This window comes from Peromyscus maniculatus, chromosome 1 (assembly GCF_049852395.1).
Source record: "Peromyscus maniculatus bairdii isolate BWxNUB_F1_BW_parent chromosome 1, HU_Pman_BW_mat_3.1, whole genome shotgun sequence".
Lineage (NCBI taxonomy): Eukaryota > Metazoa > Chordata > Mammalia > Rodentia > Cricetidae > Peromyscus > Peromyscus maniculatus.
The window spans coordinates 22204522-22223886 of NC_134852.1; the positions used below are offsets into that span (position 1 = coordinate 22204522).

A 19365-nucleotide genomic window follows, 5' to 3' on the forward strand; every position below is an offset into this window, starting at 1 on the left:
GATTCTGGGCTGGAGAGATGATTCATAGTTTAAGAGCACTGTACTACCTCATAGAAGACCTGAATTTAGTTCCTAGGACACAAAGAAAGGAGCTTACAGCACACATAATGGCAATTCTATGGGGAAACAATGCATTCTTCCCATCCCTAAATGTACTACGTACAGAAATGTATGTGCACACCCACATGCACAATGCACACACACACAAACACACATACATTCACATAAAACAACCACCACTATTCTACTACTTCTACCCCTATAAATACTGCTATTTTTACTACTAATACATTTTAGAAAAAAAACCTACACAATTCAATAATAGGATGTATTCTATGACCATACCCACTCTGTCACATGTATAAGGACAGGAAAATAAACACCAGTGTCTATGTAAGATTTTAAAGTTTTAAGAATTTATTTCCATGGAAACAGTCCTGGAGGAAAACCAGCCATTTTCTCCTGGAATACTTTATCAAAGTTTTCAGCTTGAGCTACTGTAAAGTGATTCTTCCAGTCCCCAGCCACACCTGGAAAATGTGAAGCAGACACACAGATGGGTTAATGATGATTGTAAATCTGTCTCATTCCTTATTTCACATGATTTTACCACCTGCTCAAGTAGGACCACACAGTCAATAAAGTAGAACAAACAGTTACTCTATGGAGAACAATTCTTAACGTTTTGAAAAGTATGCAAACAGACTTGTATCTCTGTGTAAGTAATGTCAACCATGTCTTATACCAACATATCAACTGCACAATCTAACAGCATGGACAATGGATCTATATTTTTAATGTCCAGATTATTTCTCCTTCTCACTAGACATCCTTCAATCATACTATCAATTCAAACAGAGTTTCATATCTCAATTAAACACACACACTTTAATCGTTCATTCTTCCTTTTAGGGTTTACTTATAACTGTTCTGAAAACCATGCCACAACTTTTAAAACACTCTTTAAAATTAATTCTAATTATGTGTCTGTAGCTGCATATGAATGCCCATGCCTGCAGAGGTTGAAGGTATCAGATACCATGGAGCTGGGTATACACACAATGGTGAGCTCCATATCAGTCATCTTGATATTTCCAACAGATACAAGAGACACAAAATACTGCCTGTTGAGAGCATTCCAGGATATCTGTTTTCAGTCAGTATGGAGTTTGCTAATGCATGAAGATGATTTCATTCCCAGTATTTTTTTTAACCATACCTTGGTTCTCATAACCACATTCTAGGAGGTCTTTAGGCTTGGACGTAGATATCTCTAATAGTCCAAATTCTCACATTGTATTATGTGTTCCTTATCCATGAAGTGCTGATGTGTTCCACAAGTCACTTCTTGTTTGTCTGTTTCCTTATTTGTGTGATGGTGAACATCTCTTCCTATCTTCTTTCCATGTAGAATTATACAGGCCCTATCCTTTCTGTATTTTATTTCATAGCTGTGATACTTTGATGAATTTTCTCTTTTTAAACATGCTTGAAATATGCATCTAATATGTTTGAAGAGTAAAATATTTCTTAAATTATCAAAGGCTTCATTTATCAAAGTGTATCAGACATACAAAAACATTCTCAATATGGAATTATTGAAAATATTAGTGAATGAGTAAGGAAGATTACGGCCTTGTTGTCATTTTGCTGATGAAGAAAAATTAGTCCAGGAGATCTTACCAGCAGTATAGTGATGCATGTAGATTTGAAGCCAAAAAGACTGACAACAGAAGTCATGTTATTTCCTTACTAAAATACAATCTTTGTGTATCACATAAGTTAACTTTAAATGCCCAGTGGTACACATTAAAAGAAATAAAATTTTTGATACACAATAGTCAAATAATATACCATTACTTGCCATATCTATAAGAGTGTCATCTATTAATACTGGAATCTATCAATGCCCATTGCTACTTTCAGCTTCATTATAATACTCATTATTGGAACAAGATGTGTTATTGTATCCCACAGCAATCTTGATCCTCATAAGCCAGACTGGATGCTGAGCTACCAGAATCTCAGAAAATTCAATATGTCTGCCAAATGGAATGAATCAGTCCAGATGAGAGAATACTGTTTGTGGAGGTGTACACATGAAGTTCTCAGTCCAAACATCTCAAAATCTTGTGTACCTTTCATGCAAATATTTTTCTTCAGTGCTTCTTTCTAAAAACCTCCTCAAACTCCGATGTGTACATGGTCAGTAAAACCTTAATGCATAGTGGCTTAACTCCTGTTGGAAAGGAACTTCCTCTTAGTTTCAGAGGCTACAGGTCTCATAAAATGTTTTTGTCCATACCCTCCTGGATTTTTTGGCCTACACATAGTGGGCTTCTCCATAGGTCTTCTTCCCTCTGTTTCTCTTAATACCTTCTTTGTTACACCAGAGAAAATGATTACTGGCTCAATTACTCTGTCTAATAAATATCTACTGTGAACTAATGAGGGTTAAAACCTTAGATGTTTGTCAGAAGACATTTCCTCCCATGTGTCTTGATTGTGACAATGTCTTTATAAAATGTATGTCAAGTAAACAGAACATCTCTCTGGTCTGTATTTCCTGAAATATCTAAATATTGAATCATAATGACCAAAATTATTTGTGGAAATTTTTTCATTGGAGCTTTAAACTAAATTAATCCCATCTAGCCAGGTAAGTGAATCTCCTATGTAAAGAGCAGCTCTTCAGAGTATCTCTCTAGAGGCAAGGAAATGTATCTCTCTGGTATCCTCAGAAAAGCAACTAAAGGACAACAAAAATAAATTGAGAGAATTCATCTTGGTCAAAGCTAGTATAACATTTAACAAAACTTTTCATGCGTTATGGTTTAAGGATTAGTTATCTAATGGTAAGTAATGAAACAAATTTTAGAATTAACCTTTGATCTGCTCATACTTTCCATATTTAAAAAGGAATCAATTGAATGCAGGAATTAAGAAGATCAACATTTTCCTCATTCATCTTATTCTTTCCAAAATGTTTCCCAACATATGCATCTCAGCAACTTCTATACTGGAGTCATGAATCAGGGTGAGGGGTGTAATGAAGTTTGTCTCCCCCTTCATTGACCTGGTTTCCTGTGGGATTCATGGCTTATAGTGAGTTTAATACAAGGAAAACAATTCCTCAGAATAAAAGTTATCTTCAAATGCAAAAGAAATGGGTGTCTTATATGATCACTATGATAATTAAAACACATCTGATTTTAGAGCCATATTCATTTTTTTGAAATAACTAATATATATTTTCCTCCTAAAAATATAATACATGAAAATACTATGTTTTAGAAGAGATTAAACTAAAATCCCAATGTGGTCTCATTTTGGAAAAACATACCTGGAAAAGAGGAAATTACAGTTTTCCTCATGTAATTTTGTTTCAAATTCTATTTCATCTGCTCCAGTGTGTCTCAGATAAAGGTTTTGTTAGTTTCAGTAGCCTTTCACTATTAAATAAGCCACCTTTTTGTTTTGGCATTTCATTGAAGCTATTTTTATACACATACCCTTTTATGTCTGCAGAATTATTATTCATTACAGGAAAACCAATAATGGGCTATTTCTTTTCTTACTTGAGTACTTCAGTTCTTGTACAGAGAACTCTCTCCATACAGTCTGGAGTACAGGAGTCTGAGGTTATGGGTCAATGGCAGTAGACCCTCCCATAGGCATCAGTCCTTAGTGTATAGATTATCATTTTCTTGAGTTGGCATTTTTGTGTGCCCAAATCTGAGTATAATTTCCTCTTCTTAGGATACTAGGAGTACTAAATTAAATGCAATACACTAATGACTTTAACTTTCTCATCTCTCTATATATTCCTGATGTCCTTAGAGTCTTATGACCTTATCCTCACATGTAGGTTGGAGGCTGACTGAAGATTAAGAATGAAGCATGTAAGTAATTGGAAGAGGAAAATTAAATGCATAACTCTCCACTTCCTGCATTTATAGCCAAGTTTTTAGTAGTCCCCAAATACCTCCCATCTAACTCATTCCTTCTTCAACCCTGAGTCCCACCTCACCAATTCTTTACTAATTTTTGTGTGGTGTATTTTGCCAGTCACTCTTCAACTGCACAGCTATGAAACCATAATTTGGTCATAGCATAGAGAGGCGGCACAGACATAGAGAAGATGGGTATTCCCATTCCAAGGGAGACAATTCAGAAAAAAAGACAGTAACTATGATCATGAATCAATCCAAATTTAGCTTGGCAAATGCCATCATATATATTTTTTTATTTCTATAGAATATTAATCTCTGGCTAGGTTATATCTGAAAAGTTAACTTTCACATAGCATGTTTAGGTACTTACTTCGTTCTTAGTGTACATAATACGTAATTACCAAAAGCACAAAAAAAGTGGAGCCAGCTGCAGTGGCCCATATCTGTAATTTCAACACTTAAAAAATGGAGGCAGGGGGAACAGAAAATCAAGGTAATCCTCTCTCTCTCTCTCTCTCTCTCTCTCTCTCTCTCTCTCTCTCTCTCTCTCTCAGAAATTGTTCTTTTAAAGCTGCTCAAATAGGAGCTCCTATAAATTCTTACGAGAGCTCTGTTTTGTCTGCCACCATAGAGCTGTGCTCATGTAGCATTGCAACGGTAACCAATTTTTACTCCAGTATATAGCTGTTGTACTCCCAAGAAAGCAATTTTTTGAAAATGACAGCAGTTTGGTGTATACTAGAATGTCTATGGACTGAGAAAACCACAGTTCTAAAGTTGTTTTGACAAAAAGCATTATTTTCCCAGGGCTGTACAATGAGCTGATTAATAATGAGGAATCTGAGTGATATGGAATCAAATAAAGTTGACATGCATCTCTAGCAACATAGCACTGCAAGGGCCTGTTCCATTGCAGGTGGCAATAAAGCCTATACAGCAACACATAAACTTAATACCCCAGCTTGATTCCATCCAATTTTTTTTTTGCACTGTAAAGTTTATAAAATTGGCGCAAAACATTGTGGTAATGTTACAATACCAGTTTTAAGAGTTCAGTAACTAATGGGGAGCCGATGGGATACATGCAGAACTGTGAAAGCAATCTCACTTAGCCAGCTGTACACGTAGACTGTAAATCTACATTCAGATCATTTCTGAACTAAAACTATCAGCTCAGTTTATCTGTTGAGGTCAACTAGGAAACTCTAGAATATACCTTGATTTTTGCAAAAAACAAAATAGGGGGAGGGGTTTCTTCAGCATTTCAGTCCACGAGTAACAGTATCCTAACAGGCAAAGTGTTCTCTCACTGTCAACATAGAATGAACTGCTGCTGGAGGTCAACTTGGGCTTTAATTTGCATTAGCACTTACATGCATAGTAGTCCAAGTTGTTGACCTCATGACTTTAAAAAGTAACTCTAAAAAAGTAAAATGGCTCTTCTTGGAACACTAAAGAAAGACATCCAGCCACAGTTGTAAAAAGTCTCATCAAAACAATGTACCTTTTTATGAATTACACCTCAATTTAAAAAAAAAAGTAGCCCCAAATAAGAAGCAGCTCTGAAAAAGAAAATATAACTTAAGATATTTGAAAAAAACAAGGTAAATACAGGTTCAAAAATAATTAAGATACATTTTCCTAAGGCTACCTAGAATTAGGCTTTAAAGAATTCTACCATTTCAAGTTTACCACTAGTTACTAGATACCAATTTACAAACAAGATGTTCACTTTTTTGTTCCTTTATCAAGAGAAAAATCTACCTTCAGACTATGAGGCTATGAGGGTGGTGATGGGGAGGGACTAGAAAACAAGATTCAAGCAATCCCATGCAAATATCACATTTTTCAAATGGAAGAAATCCAAACTGCACTAGAAGTTCCAATCACTAAGACAATTTCCATTGAAATGATTTAAGTACAAATACATGGCACCAAGGTTTAGGCCTAATATAGGCCTGACAACCAAGTCCTTGTTTTCTGGAAGAAAGGCCTCAAAAGTCCCACTCAATTCCACATAACAATGCTTCAAAGATCAATTAGGTTTTCATTTCCTTAATATTTTTGTTTTTGACTTCTAATCTTAAAGACTAGATTAAAACTTAGCTCAATTTCCAGAAGGCATTGCTTCCCTTTGCTCTATGAAAGAGTCCACCAAGACCTCTTCCTCAAAACCATCTAGCCCCCAGCCTCCAGCCTGTGCTTGTGATGCATCTTTCTCAACATCCTGAAAAGGTAATGTAGGTAAAATATGCTCATAAACATTAAAACTAGTTGTTAGAAAAATGTAACTAGCTTTATAATTTAAGTTTTAAAACATAAATACTTGCAGCTTGATCTGCACTGACAATGATTGTCGGAGCCTAGAATTCAACATTTACAAATTCTCATTCACATACACACAACACACTATTTTCACTTGTTTCTTGAGAGAATCTTCTGCTTTTTAAATCTTTGGCCTCCCAGTCAATCCCAAGTTCAACCAACTTTAACTAAAACTTCACTCAGAATTTCACCAAGCTTTTCATCCACACATTAATGCTTGTCGTATCTTTCATCAACTGTCAAAATCTGAAGCCTGCTCAGAGATCGCCAGGTAAAAGAAAATAAATGAAATACACAGAGGTTATTTCAAAACAGAACATGACCATCAAAAAAATAAATAAATAAAAATGTCACAATTCCCGATTGGGATCATCCTTTGTTTACTACCAGTAAGAAAAATCCCACGTTGTACTATTTCACACTCCGGCATTAGCCAAAGGACATGAGAGCTGGTTCTGGAGCATGCAGTTTCTCACACAGGTGTCACCAGAGGAACACCAGGGACAAATCACGGTGCTATCATATTTTAACACTGGAGGAAAATTCACTTAGTCCATATAAATTCTACTCTTAGGCTGTAGTGGATCAGCAATCTTGATCTTGGACATCTTTTCCAGCAGTGAATGGAAGTGTATTTTGTGGTTATCATCCAATATATATCTTTGGTTCTTTCCATTAAACATTTTCTTTAGAGTTTAGGAATACGATACAGAGAACCTAACAAAGACTCACAAAAACATGTCTCTCATTTTCCATTGATGATATTGGACACAACCCTCTAATATCCTAAGTTCATCTCCCTAAAAAAAAATCAATCTTTTCAGTTTCTGAAGTCCATGTCATCACCATGGAAGGATTCCCCTGGAATGTCTCTGAGAAACTATGAGAGATTAGCAATGACTGTTGACACATTCATGCCCATTTCTTAGAGCGTCATTGGAACAAAAAACCCTCCACATATTCTGACATATTTTGGGACTAAGAGTTTCTTCACCTTTTCTCGTGAGGACCAAACCTTTAGTAATCACAACTTCTCAGACAAGACTATAATTAGACATTTTGTTTTCTTTCATGGCTTGGAAGGAGCTGTACTTGAGTACCAGATCTAGCTCATCTGGCTCCAGTTTCTTTCCTAGGAAGTCACAGATCTTCTCTATGGTTCCCCTTGTATTCTAGAAGAAGAATGAAAACAAAAATGAGGGTAATAATTAGATAACTGTGAGAGAGCAGAAGCAGAGAAGGTGACTACAGATGGAAGATGGAAAAAGAAACATGAAGAATGAAATGGCACCATGAAATGAGAAAGTATTCAATCGGGTTTAGGAAAGAAACAGGCTTTGTAAAGAGGGCAAGAGTCACATACAACATTTGTATATTTAGTCCGCTTGCAATTTGACTGATCTCTGGCCCCTAAAATACAGAAGCTGTGATTTTTTTTATGGGGGAGTTGACATTAGATGAGTCTCATATAACTTAGAATGTCCTCAAATTTACTTTGTATTGAATGAAGACCATCAACTTCTGATCATCTTGTCTTTAACTGTCTATTGCTATATTCACAGGTGTATGCCAACCTACCGACTAAATACAATGGGATGTTTGTCTTCAGACAGTATCCTATGGAGGGAGTCCTATCTGGGTCTGATGAAAATTGCTGTGGAGACCAGACTGACCTCAAACACAAAGAGTCTTTTCCCCTTAAGTGCAAGCATTAAAGGTGTGCACCACCATACCCAACCTGTGCTCAGAAGTTTAAAGATACTTATACAAATACTTCTAGAAAGCAGTCAAGGTGAATGAAGACAATATGCACAAATAATTTGATGGAGGTTCATGTTTATGCCAAATGATACTTTTTCCTATGGGTAACTGAGAATAACACAGATTTAAAATACTCATAAAAATGTTCTCAATAATTTTTACTTGGGACTACTGCCAATATTTTATTTTGTTTTGAATTGTGATTTCATGCTATTACTTAGATGGGCATCAAATTCACATTCTTTTTACCTCAGACCCCTGGACTGGCATTATAACTGTGCACTGCCACAACTGGGTCAATTCTAAGATGGTCATAAGAATGCAAAATTTTGGAATAAGGAAGACTTTGCTTGTAATCCAAGCCCTACACATGGGCTCATAAAGGAATTTTTGGCTCTAAACTTTTATTACATATTTTATCACAGATTCTGTTAATATTTAATGTAAAGGTAAACAACCATGGCAATAACAGAAAATAGTGCATTGAATGTTGGAAAGGAGACTTATGGGAAAATGAATAAGCATGCAGCAGAGGTGGGTAATGAAGTTTCCAGGAAAAATTGAATTTTACAATAAATATTTAAATATTTCTCAAAAGATAAAGTATGTGATGGATGGCTTTGCTTTTTACATGGAAAATTTCTACCCCTGGAAGATAAAATCAAGAGAGCAAATTATTCTGGAATGATTCAATGTTTCTGTTTTTGTTTATCCTTAATATATTTCAAATACTATAAAGAATTCAGGAAATAATCAAATAGAGGACTACAATCAATATAATAGAAACAAAGAGAACAATGCAAACAATCAATGAAACTTCAAGTTGGTTCTTTGAGGAAAAACAACAAGGTAGACAAACATTTATCAAAATTTACTAAAAGGCAGGGAGAGAATATCCAAATTAACAAAATCAGAAATGGAAAGAGAGACATAACAAGTGACACCTAGGATATTAGGAAAACCATTGGGTCATACTTCAAAAATGTGTACACTGCAAACTTGGAAAATCTAAAAGAAGTGAACAACATTTGTGTTATATATCACTTACTGAAGTTATATGAAGTTCAAAACAATTTATATAGATGCATAATCCCCAAGGCAATAGAAGCAGTCATTAAAAGTCTCCCAAACAATAGTAGCCAGGACTAGATTGTTTTAGTACATAATTCTACCAGACACTCAAAGAAGTGCTAATAAGTATACCCCTCAAATTATTCTACATGATAGAAATAGATGGAATATTGCCAGATTATTTTGTGAGGCCACAGTTACCCTGATATCTGAACCACACAAAGAAAAAACAAAAATAGAATTACAGACTAGTTTCCCTTGTGAACATAGATGTAAAATACTCAATAAACGACTCACAAACTGAATGCAAGAAAACAAAAAGATAATCCAAACTGGTTAGGTGGGCTTCATCCCAGAGATGCAAGGATGATTCAACATTTGAAAATATGTTAATTAAATCCATCATATAGACAAACTGAAAGAAAAGCGCCACAGGATCATTCTATTAGATGCAAAAAAAATCCTTTGACAAACAGGAGCACTCCTTCATGATAAATATTTTTGAGAGATCAGGGATATGGAGACATACCTATACATACTAAAGGCAATATATTGCAACCAATAGCCATCATCAAATTATTCATAATAACTAAAAAAAAACCCTTCACAATAGCCACAAGTAAGATAAAATACCTTGGTGTAACTGTAAGAAAATAAGTGAAAAACCTGTATGACAGGAACCTAAAGACTCTGAAGGAAGAAACTGGAGAAGATTTCAAAACATGGAAATGTCTCCCATATTCATTGATCATCAGGTTTAACATAGTAAAACTTGTCAGCTTATCAAAAGCAATCTACAGATTCAATGCAATCCCCATCAAAATTCTAACACAATTCTTACAGATCAGAAAATAACAATACTCAACAATACTCAACTTTGTATGAAAATAAAGCAGGATAGCTAAAGCAATCTTGGACAAGAAAATAAGGAGTATACTAGATGTGGAACAAGGATGACTGGACTGCTACTCACATCACCAGGGAGCATACCTGGAAAACATGACCCCAAGAAAGACACAAGGATCGCCCAATGATGGAAAAATGGATGAGATCTACATGAACAACCTGGACATGAGTGGGAGTAATGAAGGGCGAGTGTCGAGGGAAAGAGAGCCAGCTGGATCAAGAACAGAGAGGGAGAACAAGGAATAGGAGACCATGGTAAATGAAGACCACACGAGAAAAGGAAGAAACAAAGTGCTAGAGAGGCCCACAGAAATCCACAAAGATACCCCCCACAATAGACTGCTGGCCATGGTTGAGAGACAGCCGGAACTGAACTACTCTGGTGATGGGATGGCTAAACACCCTAATAGTCTTGCAAGAAACTCCATCCAATGACTGAGGGATCTGGATGCAGACATCCACAGCTAGGCCCCGGGTGGAGCTCCAGGAGTCTAATTAGTGAGAAAGAGGAGGGTTTATATAGGCAAGAATTGTTGAAACCAAGGTTGGATAAAGCACAGGGACAAATAGCCAAACAAATGGAAACACATAAACTATGAGCCAAAGGCTGAGGGGCCCCCAACTGTATCAGGCCCTCTGAATAGGAAGAAACAGAAGTGGCCCCACTCTTGGAAGTGTGCCCATAGTGGCAGAATGTGGAAGCCATGCAGGACCCATCCAGAGGATGCCACGCCAGCCCAGTGCTACTAGGTTGCCCAAAGTGGCAAGACCTGGGAAAAGTAACTCCCGGAGCAGCACATAGTCCAGAACAGAGGCTGCACTTGGCATCACAGTTAAGACAGGTGCTGTCCACTCTGCACTTCCTTCAACATTCCTAAGAAGCTGAGCATCTCTCTCTGCCACTTCTGGATACTATTAAAGCACGGAGATTTAGAGTGAAAAAAAAAAGAAAAGAAAAAATAAAAAAAGGATAGCTAAAGCAATTTTAGACTAGAAAATAATATCATTATACCTGATTTAAAGGTATACCACAAAGTACTAGTAATAAAATTCATATGCTTTTGGCATTAAAAACAGAGAGATTGTTCTTTTGATAAGATCCAGTACCCAGAAGTAAATACACACCTGTGGACATTTGATTTTTTTCATTCTTTTTTTCTTTATTATTGTTATTATTATTATTATTATTATTATTATTATTATTATTATTATTTTACAATATTTTCAGTTCTACATAACAGCCAAAGATTCCCTTGTTCTTCCTCTTCCTGCCCCCTCCCCTTCCCCCCCAGCCCACCCCACATTCCCATCTCCTCCAGAGCAAGGCCTCCCCCAAGGACTGAGATTGACAAGATAGAATCAGTCCAGGCAGGTCCAGTCCCCTCCTCCCAGACTGAGCCAAGTGTCCCTGCATAAGTCCCAGGTTTCAAACAGCTAACTCATGCAATGAGTCCAGGACCTGGTACCACTGCCTAGATGCCCCCCAAACAGATCAAGCCAATCAACTGTCTCACCTATTCAGAGGGCTTGATCCATTTCGGGGCCCCTCAGCCTTTGGTTCATAGTTCATGTGTTTCCATTCGTTTGGCTATTTGTCCCTGTGCTTTATCCAATCTTGGTTTCATCAATTCTCGCTCATATAAACCCTCCTCTTTCTCGCTAATTAGACTCCCGGAGCTCCACCTGGGGCCTAGCCGTGGATGTCTGCATCCAGATTCCTCAGTCCTTGGATGGGGTTTCTGGCACAACTATTAGGGTGTTTGGCCATCCCATCACCAGAGTAGGTCAGTCTTGGTTGTCTCTCGGCCATTGCCAGCAGTCTTTTGTGGAGGTATCTTTGTGGATTTCTGTGGACCTCTCTAGCACTTTGTTTCTTCCTTTTCTCATGTGGTCTTCATTTACCATGGTCTTCTATTCCTTGTTCTCCCTCTCTGTTCTTGATCCAGCTGGGATCTCCCGCTCTCTTTCCCTCAACCCTCACCCTTCATTGCTCCCACTCATGTCCAGGTTGTTCATGTAGATCTCATCCATTTCTCCATCATTGGGCAATCCCTGTGTCTTTCTTGGGGTCATGTTTTCCAGGTATGCTCCCTGGTGATGTGAGTAGCAGTCCAGTCATCCTTATTCCACATCTAATATCCTCCTATGAGTGAGTACATCCCTGGGCACCAGCCACTCCTGGGAAGACCTGCCCAACTTTACCCCAGGTTCTGGCCACCGGGCAGGTCCCCTTCTAGCCCCACCAGGAAGGATCCCCTTCTCCAAGCACCCCTCCCCAGGGCAGCCCCTGCAATCTCCACTCCCTGCCCCCAGGCCCATCTGCCCGAGACCCCAGCCACTTCCTGAAACTTAGAGACTGGCTCCCAGCTCCCATCCTGCCCCGACTTCCCTTCTGGACCAGAGGTGAGTATCTGGGAACAACCCAGACCCAATCCCTGGGCACCAGCTACTCCTGGGAAGACCTGCCTAACTTGGCCCCAGGTGCTGGCCACCAGGCAGGTCCCCTTCTAGCCCTACCGGGAAGGATCCCCTTCTCCAAACCTCGACGCCCTGCCCCCATGGCCATCTGCTGGAGACCCCAGCCACTTCCTCAGACTGGCTCCCAGCTCCCATCCTGCCCTGAACTTCCCATCTGGACCAGAGAGTGCTCCCATCCTGCCTTGGACTTCCCTTCTGGACAAGAGCTCACATCCTGACCTGGACCTCCCTTCTGGACAAGAGCTCACATCCTGCCCTGGACTTCCCTTCTGGACAGTTGATTTTTGACAGAGAAGCCAAAATTATACAATAGAAAAAACAGCATTTTTAACAAATGTCACTGGTAAAACTGGATGTTTGAATGTATAAGAATGCAAATAAATGCGTATCTATCATTGAACAAAAATCAAGTCCAAGAAGATCAAAGACATCAACATAAATCCAGATACATTTAACCTGATAAAAGAGAGAGTGGGATATAGCCTTGAACACATTGAAACCAACGACAACTTCCTGAGCAGAATACTAATTGAGCAGGCAATAACACTGAGAATTAATAAATGAGATGTTATAAAACTGAAACAATTGTGTAAGGCAAAGGAAACTCTCAATAGGACAAAAGGCCATTCACAGAATGGGAAAAGATTTTAACCACTTCCACACTGGACATAGGTGCAATACCTAAAACATATAAAAAACACAAAAAACTAGATATCAATAAAATAAACAATCCAATTTAAAAATGAAGTACAGATTTGCATAGAGAATTCTCAACAGGGGTGCATCAAATGGCTGAGAAATAGTCAAAGAAATATTCAAATCCTTAGCCATCAGGGAAATGCAATTAAAAACAACACTGAAATTTTATCTTACCCCTGTCAGAATGGCTAAGATCAAAATTACCATTGACAGATTTATGAGGAAGAACACGGGGAACAAGAGGAACACTCCTCCACTGCTGGTGGGATAAGTGCAGACTTATACAGCCACTTTGGAAATAAATATGGCAGTTTCTAAGAAATTTGGGAATCGATCTACCTCAAGACTCAGTTATACCATACCACTCTGGGCATATGCTTAAAAACACTCCGTACCACAGGACCATTGTTCTACTATGTTTATAGAATCTTTATTTGCAATAGTCAGAAACTGTAAATAAACTCAATAGAATAATGGATACAAAAAATCTATTATAGACTCAGCTGTTAAAAACAATGACATCATTAAATTTGAAGGCAAACTGATGGATGTAGAAAAGATAGTCATGATTAAGGCAATTCTGACACAGAAATACAAGAATGGTATGTGCTCAATCATAAATGACTAATACATAGGAAGTAAAGGAGAACCAAGCTACAACTGACAGACCAAGAGAAACTAAATAACTAGGTATGCTGGGGTGGGGGTGGGGGGGTGGTATTCATGAATGTCGCTGTGAGGAAGTAAAATGGACATTGCTAGTGGATGGGGGAGAGTCTTTGAAGGGAAAAAGGATGTGGGAACAGGAGGGATCATGTGGGTGGAGGATGGGTTGAGAGAGAATTAGGAGAGACAATGGAATATGGTGGCATCACTGGGATGAGATGGAAACCTAGAGCAATGGAAACACCCTCAGGAATCGATGAGGGTGACATAGTAACATAGAATATGGCAGCTGAACTAGCCATCTCCTCTAACCAGGCAAGATTTCCCGTGGGAAGCCTGGGACACCAGGCCAGCCACAAAGCCTTCAACCTACAATCTGTCCTGCTGACAAAATTTGCTTGGGTAAAGATGTGGCAGCATTTGGGGGAATGAACAAGTAATGACTGGCAAAGCAAAGACCCATCTCCTGAGAAGGGCTCCCCTTTGTGGGCCAGCACCCAGAGGCAGTATACCCCAGAGATTTAGGATAGCAAAATATGAATGGCAAAGGAAGTCAATGAAATGATATACTGCTTTTTTGTATAGATTGATGTTTAGTACTACTGTCATCACATTGGCTTCATCACAAAGCCACTGATGGAAAAATATGCAGAGACTGCAGCCAAACATTAGGTGGAGCTCACAAATACACTTCAGAACAGGGCAAGACTGGAGTGTAGGGCCCAGTGATAACAAAGACACCAAAAAAAAAAACCCCACAGAATCAACTAATCTGGGCTCATAGGGGCTCACAGTGACTGAACAAACAACAACAGACCTGCATGAGACTGATATAGGTGCTGAGCATATATTTTATAGTTATGTAGCCTAGTGTTCATGTGAAACTACTAATAATGAGAGCAGGGGAAGTCTGACTCTTGATTACTTTCAACACCCTTTTCTGATACCAGATTACCTCATCCAACCATAATAGAAGAGGAAGAGACTAGTCACCCTGTTATTTGATATACCATGGCTGCCTGAAATGATTTGGAGGCCCACCAGTATCTGAAGAGTAACAGTGGAGGGGAATGGAGTGAGTGGGGGTAGTGTTGGAGGAAGCAGGAAGAGGAGAGTGAGGGGAATTTTGGTTTGGATGAGAAAAACAAAATTAAGTAAAAATAAATCAAAAATAAATCATGAATATAACTCTCTAACCTAAAGAAGGATATGCCTATCAAAGTAAAAAAAATAGGTAGAACTCAAAATAGACAACAGACAACATCAGGAAAATAAGTCTGTTCAGCTCATAATCATAATGAAAGAACTAAACATGGAGAACAAGTTATGGATGGATAGGCAAGTCCTGGAATGGGATAATCAAATGAGGAGGAGAAAAGGAGAGGGACTGAGGGAGAGAGGGAATATGAGGAGTGACAGTTAAAATTAAGGAATACATCAGTGATTGTATGGAAATCTAGTACAATAAAACTTCTTAAAATACATACACATATGATGACAATCTAAAAAAATATTATCTAATAATGGTGGAGATTGTATTCCGAATGACCATCTCTTGTCACCAAAGGAAGCCTCCAGTTCTGGTATTGGTTTATATCTAATGAGTTCTTGGTGAGAGGGATTCCACAGGATCCTTAACACAAGCCTTTGTCAAGTCTATAGGTTGCTCTCCACAAACTGACATCAAGGACTCATTGCTGAAGACAGCACTTTATCACTCATCAAACATGGAGATGCTGGTGATTATATACAGCTTTCAGCTCTGCATTCCATCATCTTTATTAAAGGATGGTACTGTGCATACTATCAAAAGAGAAGTGTAAACATTAATCCAGTCACAAATACTTTGATCTACAATTTTGTCCTGCGAGATATGCTAGAGTAATGTTGGCACAAAGCTCGTGGGAGGAGACAACCAATAATTTATTTTACTTAAGGCCCACTTCATGAGATGGAACCCATACCTGACACAGCTTTGCTGACCAATGGTTAGATAGCCTGGGGACCTAGTGTAAAGGTAAGTAATACTGATCTAACAATTTAGTGACAAAATGACTCATAACGATATACTACTATGCTCAGATTTGTGCCTTGTTCAGCCATCATCAGAGAAGGTTTCTCCTGAAGCTGGCAAGAAAAGAGACCCTCAGACAGACATTACACAGAGTGGATACTTTTGAACAAATCAGTTCTTAACTGTATGTTTCCACTAAATCCCTCCCTCTGTGGCTCCAAGAACTCCTCCTCAGAATAAGAAAGTGTAAGAGCCAAAGAGGAGGGAGGACATGTAGAAAACAAGGCACTCCACCTCAGCATGAGAAAAAACACATATGAAGCCACATTCTGTAGCTGCTTCTTAGCTGAAATTACAATGGTGTTGTCAGGACCTTGGATGTTTGGAGTGCTTATCAAAGGCTGGATGGAAGGTGTTGAGTTAAGACTTGGAGACATCTGTTTTTATTGCTATCCAGGTTTACAGGGACAAACTCAGGCAGGCAATGTACAGACTGCTTTAGACAGGTTAAAGCCAGAGGCTCAGGCCAGTTTGGAATTCCATCAGAAACATCAAGTTTATATGGTTTACAGCAAGTGTAGGGGTAGTTGATTTTAATTTGGAGCAGTTTATAGTTTTTAAATAATTAGAAATTTGATGGGAGAGATATAGACTGGAGAGAAAAAAAGATAAAGTTAGTGAAGATAGTGGAAAAACTTTTTCTTGGGTATATGCTTGAAACGTCCAGATGTATAAATAATTGGGTGTGCAAATAGTCTGAAGACTAAGGGTATCAGGGGTAGATAGCTAGATGGACCAATAGATAGGTAGATAGTTATATGTATAGATCCAAATGTTAGGAATTGACAGAATTGAAAAACCACTAGAAGACGTTTGAGCTACCCCAACCTACTTCAGGGTCAAGTAGGGTGGACTAAGAAGCTGGAGAGTAAATTACAGACCACCTTAACAAAGGAAATAGGGTGTAATCTCACATTTACTCTTCATGAGCCTAACAGTGACAGAGTAGGTAGAATAGGGATACTGAACAACGTGGGGTGCTACATGGGGTGAACTGCTAAAGGATTTTGTGATTGCTGTAAGAATGACAGTTACCTTTTTCATTTCTTCATAGCTGAGTAACAGGAAGTTGTCATTTTTCCTCATAGACAGCCAGTCACGGGTGTGCTCAAACCATGATCCATATGGCACTGTATGAAAGGGGAAGGAAATTATTGATTACAAAGAATAAAATTAAGGTCTGCTTATTATTAACCACATTCTGTAAATGGCAGACAACTTTACTAAGAAAAACCGAATCAGTATTTAAAGCATTTAATGTGATATTTTATGTAGCCATGTCAGAGGAGCAGTAGGTGGCAACTGAATATCAGTAGGTTGGTCCACCAGAAAGGAAAGTTCTAATGGGTGAGTCTCAGATAGATGAGGCCCCAAAGGCTTTGGCTCTAGAATGACTTTTGCTAATGTTGCACCTTAACATTTATGCCACTGCTATTTTCCTATGGTATCTAGCAAGGTGTGAATGCATGTGGGAAGATCCCCACTTCCCTTAATTTATTATGACTATCTCCAGGAAATATCCCATTCTACTGGGCATTTTAATTTGTGGATTATTATAAAAATGATTTCCTCCTAAGCTATTCTGTTTAGAGCAATGGTTTTATACAATATAATAGTGTCAGTTTAAATGAGATTTTGATGATTTGGGTTATTTAATAAATATAGTAATTGATTATGATAGAGTTTAGTTTAGTGGGGAAACTCATAAAGTCAAAAGCAAGATATGGTGTTTCCCCTGCCCATGATAAATCATGGGCTGCAGAGGAAAGAAAATAAGAACAAGGAAATTTCACATACCTAGTTTTTTTGAGGATCCATTTAGAATGTGGCTTAAGTTAATGATTAAGAAATACAATTGTGTTGTAGAATATTATTTTAAAGTATGTTACTTTTTTATGTTGCATTTGTTTAACTCTGTGAAGTTGTGTTATTGTACGCGTCTAAACACCTGATGGTCTAATAAAGATCTGAAGCCAATTTTGAGGCATGAGAAAGGACAGAGGGGTTGTCAGGCAGAGAATATATAGGATTCTGGGAGTAAAAAAGATTAATGAATGAGAGAGAAGAAGGAATACATCAGATTTAGCCAACCCGATGCACAGCCAGTGCCAGTGAGAGTAAGAGTAAGATTTACAGATGTAAGAGAATGGGAAAATCCCAGATGCAAAAGTTAGATGAGCTAGTTTAAGTTAAAGAAAGCTGGCAAGAAACAAGTCAAACTAACCCCAGGTATTTACAAGTAAGAATAAGCCTCCTTGTATGATACACTTGGGAGCTGGGTGGTAGACCACCCAAAAGAGGAAAAATGAACAACAACACAATTTTGTCCCAGAAGTTAAGCTAGCTCAAGTTCTTCTAATCTTAATGTTGGGAGATGTGACATGGGCTTCAGTGTGCATCATAGTGAAAAGAAAGCTTTCAATGTGACTTACAGATAGGAAAAGATATTTTGTTAATAACTTTGAGATGAAAAACCTGGGGAAACCATCTAAAGTTTATAAAGGAACATAGTTGAGTGAGGGACTCATTGAGGTCAAGAAACAAGAACAAAGCAGCCTAGTTATTACTTGCGGATGGATCTTTCTTGTTAAGATGGTTTGGCAATCCAAGATGATGATTAATTCCTTAAATCCTGATAATTAATTCAAAGACAATGGTTAATTAATGCCCATTTATTCCCTCTGCTTCCTGATACAAAAAAGCTATTGATGAAGGAATACACAATCTGAGTATTTAAAACACAGAAGACTGATTGTTTTTCATACATAATAATTTAGGTTTGTGATTCTTTTAAGATTGTTTACAAAGTTATCATTTGAGATAAGTAATAAAATCCTTCCTTTGTAACTACAAAATTCAGCCTGGTAGTGAAAGAATGGCTGAGAAATATATCTTACTTGCTTATATTCTGTTAATCTATACAAAGTTGCTTGGATATGAATGTATGCATGATCTTGGGATAATTTGTTTTACATCCATGATATGTAGGATGTTTAATCATTTTGAGGGAAATTGGAAATCATGTTTTCTAACTGTATTCATGGTAATCATGCACTTGAAAAATAGAATGTATCCACATTGTAGTTTTATATTGCCTGAGAGATTTTCTTCAGATATATAAGCTGTGAGAGAAACATAGAGGAAGAATAAAGAGAAAATGATGGAGAAATATAGATGTTTGTGCACATTTCTTCCTTTGTTGGCCCCAGCAAATTAAATTTTATACCCTCAGATAGAAAAGTCAAGTTAAGTGATTAGTTTGCTGACTCCATGGCTTCCTCTTCAATCCTTGAGCTCCTCAAAGCTAGTCATCATTTCAATGATACCATTTGCCATACACACACTGTTAATAAGCAGATAAAATCCAGTTCATTAGTAAACTCATCACCTCACAGATTTACTACTGATGCCATGAGGAGACATCCTATTGGC

At 37.9% G+C, this 19365-nt stretch overlaps 1 protein-coding gene across 3 annotated transcripts in view; it reads right to left on the minus strand.

Moving 5' to 3' along the window:
* Positions 1-394: 394 nt before the first annotated feature.
* LOC107399882 (sulfotransferase 2A1-like) overlaps positions 395-19365 on the minus strand; it is a 33702-nt gene continuing 14731 nt past the window's right edge. Inside the window, exons 4-7 of one of the 3 annotated variants that reach the window (XR_013051198.1) lie at positions 16969-17063; positions 7273-7450; positions 2139-2239; positions 395-530 (exon numbers count right to left, since the gene is read on the minus strand). Coding sequence is in view for 2 of the 3 variants with exons in the window: in XM_042261975.2 (XP_042117909.2) it covers positions 7313-7450; positions 16969-17063 (233 nt within the window). In the remaining variant the exon portion in view is untranslated. The other 2 variants (XM_042261975.2, XM_042261997.2) reach the window with 2 other exon arrangements.